The following is a 10,390-nucleotide window of genomic DNA, read 5'->3' as shown; positions in this document are numbered from 1 at the left end:
CTAAAAAATTTAAATTAAGTTTAAAATGTTTTTGTTTGTTTGTTTGGTTGGTTTTTTGAGACAGGGTTTCCCTTTGTAACAGCACTGGATGTTCTGGAACTAGCTCTGTAGACCAGGCTGGTCTGGTACTCACAGAGATCCACTGGCCTCTGCCTCCCAAGTGCTGGGATTAAAGGCATAACTTTTTTTTATTAAGAATCTAACTTTCAGTCAGGCGATGGTGTTGCATGCCTTTAATCTTAGCACTCGGGAAGCAGAGACAGGCAGATCTCTGTGAGTTTGAGGCTAGCCTGGTCTATAGAGTGAGTTCCAGGACAGGCTCCAAAGCTACAAAGAAACCCTGTCTCAAGAAAACAAAAACAAACAAACAAACAAAGAATCTAACTTTCCTTCCCTAGGCTAAAAGAGCCATGTGAGGGCTTCTTATCATTGGATGTAGGACATTCCCAACGATTCTCTCCCTACCAGGCTTCCTCAGCACTAATCTTCAACAGCTATAACACAATATCAAAACCAAAAAAGTACCTGCTACAAACCATCGAACCCCCATTTTACCAGCGTAGACTCCTTTGTGTCTGTGCGGGGTGTGTCTGTGTGCAGTTCTACATGTGCAGCCTCTTGCAGCCACTCTCCTAATCAAAAGAACCCCACTCTACTACTGCTATGGTTTCAGTGGGGATGGAAAATGGGGTCCCAGCTGGGGATACTATTCTGTGATTTTCAAAAAGTGTTTTTAGATTTACAGGTATGAATGTTTTGCTTGCATGTATGCACACACATCATATGTGTGCCTCATGTCCCCAGATGTAAGAAGAGGTATCCCATCCTTTGAAATTACAGATGGTTGTAAGCCATCATATGGGTGCAGGAAACCCAACTAGGGTCCTCTGCAAGAAGCTCTAAACTGCTGAGACATCTCTCCAGCCCCTATTTTGTAGGTTTTTTTTTTTTTTTTTGGAGGTGAGGCCTAGTGGAAGACAAGGGCCACTAGAGACTTGACCTTAGGGTCACAGCTAATCCTACGGTCCTCTCTCTGCTGTTCATCATTACTGATATTCTGCCCCCACATGGGGCAAAGAAAGTTTGAATTGAGTCCTTTGAAACCGTGAGCAAAATAAATCTCTCCTCTAAGTGGCTTTATTTAGGTCAATGCTACTCAGTAAAAACTAATCCAGCGTCATCACAGGGTCCCCCTTGTTGCTCCTTCACCCCATCTTTCTTCTCATCCTCACTCTTTAACCATTAAGGTTTTTTTTGTGCCTGTGTTGTTTTTATTTGTGTGTTTGTGTCCATGCGAACATAAGACACGCATGTACGGGTACCCACAGAATCCAGAAGACGGTATGGAGAGTCACAGGCCGTACAGGCAGTTGTGAGCCACCCTACATGAATCCTAGGAACTGAACTCAGGACCTCTGAAAGAGCATTAAGTTTCTTCACTGCTGAGCCATCTCTATAAGAATCCTGGGTTATTTTGGATTGTTATATTGCATATATCCTTTGAGACTGGGATTGTCACACAGTATAATACTCTTGTGGTTAGTACAAGGCATTGATAGTACAGAATTTGTTGTAGTTAGTTGCATGGTATCCTACTGCATGCAAACACCATCATGTTTAAACAGTCACCCACTGAGGGATGTTTGCATAGTGCCTGAGTTTGCTTTCTGCTGCGGTGATCAAACTTTGGCTAAAAGCAGCTTGGTTGAGGAAAGGCTCTGAGTGGCTTATAAGTTACTGTCTACCATCAAGGGAGTCAAGGGAGGAACTCAAGGTCGAAACCTGGAGGCAGGAGCTGAAGCAGAGAACATGGAGAAAAACTGTTTTCTGGTTTGCTCAGCTACTTTCATACATAGCTGTGGTTTGAATGAGAATGGCCCCCATTGGCTCATATGTTTGAATACTTGGTCTCCGGTTGGTGGAACTGTTTGGGAAGGATTAGGAGGTGTGGCTTTGCTGGAGGAGGTGTGACACTGGGGCTGGGCTTTGAACTTTCAAGACTCCCAGTTAGCTCTCTGCACTGTTTACAGATTAAGGTGTGAGCTCTCAACCTCTGCCCTAGCGCCATGCCTGCCTGCCTGCTGCCATGCTCAAAGACTCTCGCCCTCTGAAACTGTTAGCCCCCGATAAACTGTTTCCTCTATGAAGTTGTTTTAGTCACAGTGTCTCATTACAGCAACAGAAAAGCAACTAAGACGATAGCCAAGACCCACCTGCCTAGGGAGGCCCTGCAGACAGTGAGCTGGGCCGTACTACAACAATAAGATTCCACCAACATGCCCGCAGGTCAATCAATATGAGGTAATCCACAAATGAGGTCCCTTCACTCAGATGACTAGTGTCAAAAAGCATGAGTAGGTTACAGGTTTTGGACTATCAGAATTTATAAATTAAAATTAATTTCTCTGGGGTAAATTCAGAAGATGCTAAGTTACACAGCAAGCTCACTTTGGTAGGGTTCTGTATCATTCTGTTTGTTTGCTTGTTTTTGATCTGTTTCTACCTCGAAAGGGCTGGGATTACAGGTGTGTACCACACCTGGTTTTATGTGGTGTTGGGGATTGAACCCAGGACAAGGCACATATCTTTTGGTCATTTTATTTTTTCCAAAGCGGGTTTCTCTGTGGAACAGCATTATCATGGAATTAGCTCTGTAGACCAGGCTGATCTCGAACTCACAGATGCACCTGCCTCTGCTGGGATTAAAGGGTGACAGCCCTGACTGTCATGGAATTCACTCTGTAGATCAGGCTGATCTCGAACTCACAGATGCATCTGCCTCTGCTGGGATTAAAGGCTACCACCACCCAGCTGCCATTTTCTAATCGGGAAGAAAGTTCTTTCAACTACTGTAAAAAAAGAGTCTGCCTTTCAACCACTTTCGATATATGGCAGATAATAGATTTAAATCCATTAAAGTAAGAAAGCTTGTTTAACAAATAAAAAAAAAAAAAACCCTAGCTCTGAAATGACCTTTCAGACACTGAAAGGTTGGTAATGGTACATCTTTCAGTATAAGATAGAGACGGGAATGGATCTATTGTAAGGAAGAACTGGTTCTATGCAAAGGGGTTGCAGCCCAGGTCTCTTCCAGTAGAGCAGGCTCGAGATAGTGGGCATGAGATGATGTTCTTGGTGACCCAGCCAGCCCCTCCCATTTTCTAGAACATTCTCCCTTATACAGTCTCTTAATTATTGGCTTTAAATGTGCTCCATGAACAACATAGATTGGCGTTTGAATACCACTTGTAGCCTTGCCAAGTTGACACATAAATTGAGCATCACCAGTCCCATATCTGTACCATTTATAGCTAATAATTTCCTTTTTCATTCAGTTTATTTGTATTTCTCCTTTTCTATTTTTTTTTTTGTCATTTTCACCAGGGATTTTTCTAAAGTATTGGTTTTGCTGGCTATTTTATACTGTTGTCTACTTTCTGTCTGTGTTCTTTCTCTGTAGACTATCATCAAAGATTAAGGAAAAATTAGATCAGCCACACCTTCTGTCTTTTGTGGCAATGACACACTTTGAATTTCAGGCTTGTGTTGTTTCAAAATGGCTACTTGTTTTTGTCATTTCCTATACGGAACATGAGTTTACACTAAACACTGTGAGGCCAGTTAGTTTCTTACTACAGGATCATATATCAAAGAATAAATCCCCCTGGAGCTGGTGAGATGGCTCAGTGGTTAAGAGCACTACAGCACTATTGCTCTTCCAGAGGACCAGGGTTCGATTCCCAGCACCCACATGGCAGCTCACAGCTTCTGTAACTCCAGTTCCAGGGATCCAACACCCTCATACAGACACACCTGCAGGCAAAAACACAAATGTACATAAAATAGAAACAAACAATTTTTAAAAAAGAAGAGATACCCCCAATTATGTTTGAGATCGAGCTGTCCACAAAGTTTGTGTGGGGAAGGGAGAGGCAGAAGATGGGAAAGCAACATACTTTGGATTTGATTTTTTTCTTTTTTTCCTCTATTTTGTTTGTTGAGACAGGGGCTTACTATGCAGCCCTGAGATTTTTTGAAATAGGGTCTCACTATATAGCTCTGAACGGCCTCATACATAGATTCCCCGGGCTCCGCAGTGCTGAGGTTAAAGGCATGCACCACCACGCTTGGCCATACGGCTCAGCATTCACTCCATGAGGCCGTGTAAACTGCAGTTCTCTCAATGAGGCTCCGGTCCTCCAGGTGTGACCTGGCTCGTTTTTGCTGTCTTACCATTACAGCGGGTACAGTTACCTGCACAAAACCACCCTCACAAGCCTGGGCCACTGACATTCCTGCATGAAAGCGGGGTAGGTCTCACATCTCAACGAGCGCCTCTACCCAGGGTATGTGTCCTCGTTCGTTTCTTGTCATCTCGACACAAGTTAGATCACCTGCAGAAAGGAATCTCGATTGAAAAGATGCCTTTCAAATTGGTCTGTAAGCAAGTCTGCGTAGTATTTTCTGATGATGTGACTGATGTGTGCGGGACCAAGCCGCTGTGGGCAGAGTCCTGGGTGGCATAAGAAAGCATGCTGAACAGTCATGGGGGTAAGCAGGTAAGTTTAATGGTCTGCTTCAGTTCCTGCCTCTAGGCTCCTGCCTTGAGTTTCTTCATCATCTTCCCTTCATGGTCTACTATAAGGTGTAAAACCAAATACACCTTTCTGCCCCAAGTTGCTTTTGGTCATAATCTTTATCATGTCTTTGAGCCGCAGTGTGTCCTTCCTAACCTTGGTAACTGTGGGATAAGAACTATCCTTTGACTACTGTACATCTGAATTTTCAATTTATTTGATCCTTTCCACCTATAATCTACCCTGATTGTGAGTCTCCTCACCTTATAATCTGCACTCACACTTTAGCTGTGTGTTCTGGTTCATGCTAATCTCTGCTTAGAACAGACAAACGGAGGGGCCGAGGAGATGGCTGAGGTCCCCGGAACCCACGTGCAGCTGAGCACAGCACACATCTGCGGTCCCAGGGCTCCTACAGTGAGGTGAGAGCTAGAGATAGGAGAATCCCCAGCAGCTCATGGGGCCACTGCAGAACTCACGCAAAGCCGAGGCTAGGACCGATACCTAAGGTACGACACCTTAACCTGCACTCACACATCAAACACACGCACGCACCACCCCAAATGTACAGAATAAACTGCCTGTTTAAAAGAGCAGTTAGACACTTCCCTTTTCTCTACCATCTTATCGAGCTTCCAAAGACTCAGCAGAACCCTGCTGCTGATGATAAGAAGGCAGCACCCAGCAGCACGGATGCTTACACAGCCACAATCTCTGAGTAAGGCCTTCAGCCTTTCTCTACTGAGCAAATGCTGCGGCAGAAGGTGGGACACGGAAAGACGATGTTAACACCACTGTGCAAATGAGAAGGTTTTATTTATTTAAAAGACCCAGACTGTACAAACAACAGAAAGCCATACATTAAAAAAGTTCCCAGGCATACAAAATAACATACCTCATTTACAAATTATTTACACTTTTGGGGCCCATATAAAAAGCCACAGTCCCGAGGGTAAGGCTGACAAGAAAGTAATCCATAATAACTCACTTGGGAAGCTGATGACCATGGCATTTCTACTACGAAACATAATGGAGGAAAGAAACCCTAGAAGGTTCTGTAATGCGCAGAGGTCTTAAGATGGAGACTTTTAATGATTTTTAAAGAAACAGTAAAAATGGCTTGCCCGAGGACATGATGGCATCCCTGGCAGTAACTGCAATCATGACATTTCTGTCTGGGGAAGGCAAGTGATCTACACAGACAGCTCTTACGCTCTTTACCGTTTGGTTTTTGCGGCACTAAGAATGGAACTCAGGGCCTTGCGCCTGCTAGGCAAGCACTCCACCTCCGAGCTGAACCCCGCCCACTGCACTGTCTCTAGACACACAGGAGTATAATAACATGTTCCCTGAAGACTAAACAAGTCCAGGGTCCATCAAAAGCCAGAGCCAAGTTTGAGTATTTCCTGACTCTTCCATTCCTTATTCCTGCTTGAATGCAAAAGCTGACAGTTTCTGGTTGGCAGAAAGATCTAATGCTTTTTGCTTTTTAGACAGATCCAGATTCTCCTTGGCTGCTTCCTCCTGGTTTTCTGCCTCGCAGATCTCACGTTTTCGCTTCTTCGCTTCAGCTCCATCACTGGCAAGCTCTCCCTTAGCCTTGTTGGTCCATGCCTTTGTAAAACATTTGGGTGAAGAGATTTTTATGCACAAAGGAAAAAATAGAATGAAAATGGTCTATTTACTTCCATGAGTAATGTTCTTGTATACAGAACAGTAATTAGCACTGAATTTTTAAGTTTATCATTAAAGGTTCTAATTGTTGACAGATTTAAATTTCTTATTCTGTGGGAGAAGATATTTGCAAACTAACCACCTGAACAAGGGTTGTGTATCCATAATATTTAAGCAACTTTGAAAACTCAATAGCAAAACTCCAAGCAGTCAGGTTAAAAATACACAATAGATTCTACACAAATATTCTCAAGATACACAGAAATGGCCAACGGGCACACAAAAAGGCTCAGCCTATCTAATCATCAGGGTCCAAAATCACAACTCACTGAGGTAATGTCCACATAGGTGTGGTGCTAGACACTTGTAATTTTGGACACTTGGGAGGCTGCTGAGACAGGACTGTCAGAAATTCAAGGGAGTCTAGGATAATTAATTAGATACTGGCTCAACAAACAACAACCATAGACACTCGGGGGTTGGAGACCAAAGAAAAATGTATTTTCCTTGGGCACTAAGGACAAACATATATATATGTATATATACCCACATACATACACACATGTGTGCATACATATATATGTGTGTGTATGTATGTATACAGACACATATACATACAGGCAAATACACATACATGTACTTTTTTTAAAAAATTAAAACAAAATGCAATCAGCAACTAGATTCAACAATGTAATCTCAGTACATTGGGGATGGGGGCAACAGAGGCAAAAGGACTGCCCAGATTGTGAGGCTGGTCTTACTTATACAGTGAGTTCCAGGGCAGTCAGGGCTAGAGAGCAGCCCCGTCACAAAACCAAATAATGCCCAAAGCCACAATCATGGGATGAAAATGTAGTTCCGTGGACGAGTGCTTACCTAACATTCACAAGGCCCTACATCCTATACACAGAAATACAAAACTCCCTAAATTAAAAAACAACAAGTACACAATCACAAATTTTGTCAAGTCTCTTCCTCTTTTACAATAAATTCATTCATGTCAATTTGTACAGGAAAACAGCAATGCTAAGAAGGTTGTAAATGCAGCTAGAAACGCCGTCACTCACAAACCCACTCAGTAGCCAGTGTCTACACGGGGGTGCCTACACTGCACACTGCCTCCCGAGGAAGTAAAGCCTGAGGTTTAATTGGCACACCACCCACATTCCAGCCTAATTTTTGTGGAAAGCTGGACCAGAGCACCAAGATTTTCTAACAAAAGGAAGTATTCTCATGTAAGCACATAGCATTACAATTTTTCTACTTTAATGGACTTGAAAGTAGTTTAAAGTTTAAATTAAATTCATTTTTGCTTACTAATCCTTTTGCTTTCAGTTCATAACTAAAGCATCTTTTTGGGAGAGTAGGTCCCTAACTAAGGACACACATTTACAGAGGTAACTTCTAAAATTATCCATGGGTACTCAGTAACAAGTCCGTTTGTCAAAATTCACCCACATCTAATTTCTTCTTCATGAGACTTTTTTTTTTTTGATATATTCAATTTCCCAATTAAAAAGGCATTTTCCTAAGAACCTTTCAAACCTGGGAAGTCCACCAAGCTCTCATCTCAGCACAGGAGCCCTTACCTTCCTCTCTTCAGCAGACAATACTCTAAATCGAATCATTCCCTCTTTTATTATGTCTGCTTCATCTGAAAAGTCAGGGTTGTCACACAAAATATGACTTCTGTTTTCTTCCAGCCACATCTGGAACCCGGTCTTTGGCCTAAAGTAATAATTATATGAAAAAAATTATAGGAAATATACTATGTAAAGTGTCACATGATCTTTGAAATCAGCCACTCACGACTCACATAAAGTAAGGGAGACACACTATACTAGTCAATAATACCCATATTTCTTTCAACAGCCTAGGCCCTGCAGGATCATTAGTGGAGAAGCCTTGGCATGGTCAAGGCATCTGTCCGTGCAGAAACACCAACTCTGCATTTTCAGTTCTTGTGTGTTTATAGGTTCAAGGTTTCCAACCTCTCTAGCTTCTGAGGCCGCGTGGCCTGAGAATTCCTCCAGCTCTCATTCATAGGCTTGCCATTCAGCAAAGCGGCGATCCGAAACCCCGCTGACTTCTCAGCCCTTCCCATCTCCACACCCGCTCACCACTGACCTGGGTTCTTCCTGCACCATCTTTAGGGAAAGCACTGACAAAGCACACTTGTAAATTTAACTGAATTCTATTACACTTTTTGTATACTTAAACGGTTTAGGTCATCAGAAGGTTTAATGGAAATATTTAAGTTTCTGAGCACTTGCTGTCATGCATCCTAAATGCTTTATGTGCATTGCTTTAAAGCAAAACCCTATGATTCAGAAATAATTAGTATCTCAACTGATAAACCAGGCAACTGAGGCTCAGAGCGATCACAGAATAAGAGTAGGACCCAAGACCAAACAGTTAAGCAGTCTGACAGCAGAACCCCCGCGTTTGGTCCATCTGTTAGCTCCACTGTTTCTCACTAAATGATTAGCCTGAATGACAAAGAGACTTACAACTAAAATTTTTATTTTTAATTAATTAATGTTGAAACAAAGTAGCTCTGGCTGTCCTAGAACAGAACTTGCTTTGTAGACCTGCCTGGCCTTGAACTCATAGAGGTCTGCTTGCCCCGGCCGGCCTCCCAAGCGCTGGGATTAAAGGGATGTGCCACCACACCTGGCTGGGGCCCGGCATCTTCATGCTTCTCTGTACACTGACCTTTGGTTTTCAGAGTTTTGAGGGCATGCAGCTGGAGTTTCAGATGATACATTTTTAGGATTTTCTTTTACTTCCTCAGTCTTATCGCCCTGTGAAGCTCTTTTCTGGAAATAGGAAGCTGCAGATGCCTATGAAACAAACAGATGTGTGAGTCTAGGGACACACATACCAACATTCAAGAGGATTGTGGAGCTAACCCAGGACGGAACACATTCCCTAGCTACACAGTGATAAACCACAGGCCTCTACCCCAGAGTGCACAAGGCCACCAAAGCAGTACCTGCTTAGACTTTGGTTTGGGCACAAGAGGCTTTATAACTGGAGATTTTTCATTATTTGCTGCTCGATTGAGAGGGATGGGCTTCCTGGATGATTTGTTCATATTGTCTAAAATATTAGTTGAACGTGTTGAATTCACTGATACAGCTGGCTCTTTGGAATTGACTAGCACCTGAAGAGAAAAGAGCATACTGTATTTGAAAAAGAAAATAACCCCATTGTAGTATGATTTTTGGAAATGAATTCATGAAGTAAACCCAGATTGAGACTGAAGCATATTGTCTCAAATACCACACCCTAAAGACAAACAGGGAGCAGCTGTCAAAATCATGAGCACTCAGCACAGGGCATGAACACCTAGAAGCAAGCGACTATAGTGATACGCCTTTAATCCCCCAGAGCCTGAGGAGGTCATTTGGAAATACCTTTTAATGATATTATTCAAACAGAAAACATCATTGGTTACCTTGAAGGGGTTTACCCGTCCTTGGCTGCTAGAGAAAACTGCACCTATTATAAGAAGAAAACTCTCAGTAGTGTTTGTTTTTTGTTTTTTTTAAAGATAACTTCTGACTTTCACAATACTAAATAGAATATTTTAATCTGTATTATATGAAAACAAAGGTACTGTGTAACTCCTTTTCTTTTTTTTTCTTTTGTTTTTTTAAAGGCAAGAGTCTCTCTAAGTCTGAGTGACTGGCCTAGAACTATTTATTATGTAAACCAGATTGGCCTCAAACTTACAGCAATCTCCCATCTCTGTCTCTCTAGTGCTAGTATTGAAAGTGTGTGCTGCCACACCTGGTCCCCATGGAACTTTTAACTAACAAGCACAGACCTCTTTCCTTCTACTAACAAACAAGCACAGACCTCTTTCCTTCTTCCAAGACAAAATAACATTAGGTGGGAACTATCCCAATTTGCTGCTGTGAGACACACTGTGACCATGTAACATGGCGCTTAGGTTAGTAATCCCTTGAATGTGGACACCCACGTCCATCTACCAAGGAACAACCTACTGATGCCTCTTTCCCCATCTTCTGACATTTACCCCTTCATCTGCCTCTCTCAAGAACAAAACGAACTCTTTACACTTCCAACTACCATCTTCTCTTACAACCCCACTGACATCACTAACATCGCCT

At 42.6% G+C, this 10,390-nt stretch overlaps 1 protein-coding gene across 1 annotated transcript in view; it reads right to left on the bottom strand.

The window, feature by feature from the left end:
• Positions 1-5,412: 5,412 nt before the first annotated feature.
• The window catches only part of Wdhd1 (WD repeat and HMG-box DNA binding protein 1), a 35,843-nt gene continuing 30,865 nt past the window's right edge, over positions 5,413-10,390 (bottom strand). Inside the window, exons 21-25 of the mRNA XM_057786826.1 lie at positions 9,712-9,755; positions 9,247-9,417; positions 8,967-9,094; positions 7,841-7,979; positions 5,413-6,191 (exon numbers count right to left, since the gene is read on the bottom strand). Of these exons, the coding sequence (XP_057642809.1) occupies positions 6,000-6,191; positions 7,841-7,979; positions 8,967-9,094; positions 9,247-9,417; positions 9,712-9,755 (674 nt within the window). The 3' untranslated portion in view covers positions 5,413-5,999. The remainder of the gene's footprint in view (positions 6,192-7,840; positions 7,980-8,966; positions 9,095-9,246; positions 9,418-9,711; positions 9,756-10,390) is intronic.

This window comes from Chionomys nivalis, chromosome 12 (genome assembly GCF_950005125.1).
Source record: "Chionomys nivalis chromosome 12, mChiNiv1.1, whole genome shotgun sequence".
NCBI classification, from domain to species: domain Eukaryota; kingdom Metazoa; phylum Chordata; class Mammalia; order Rodentia; family Cricetidae; genus Chionomys; species Chionomys nivalis.
Note: the sequence above shows the minus strand (reverse complement) of the source record. Positions and strands in the feature narration are given on the sequence as shown.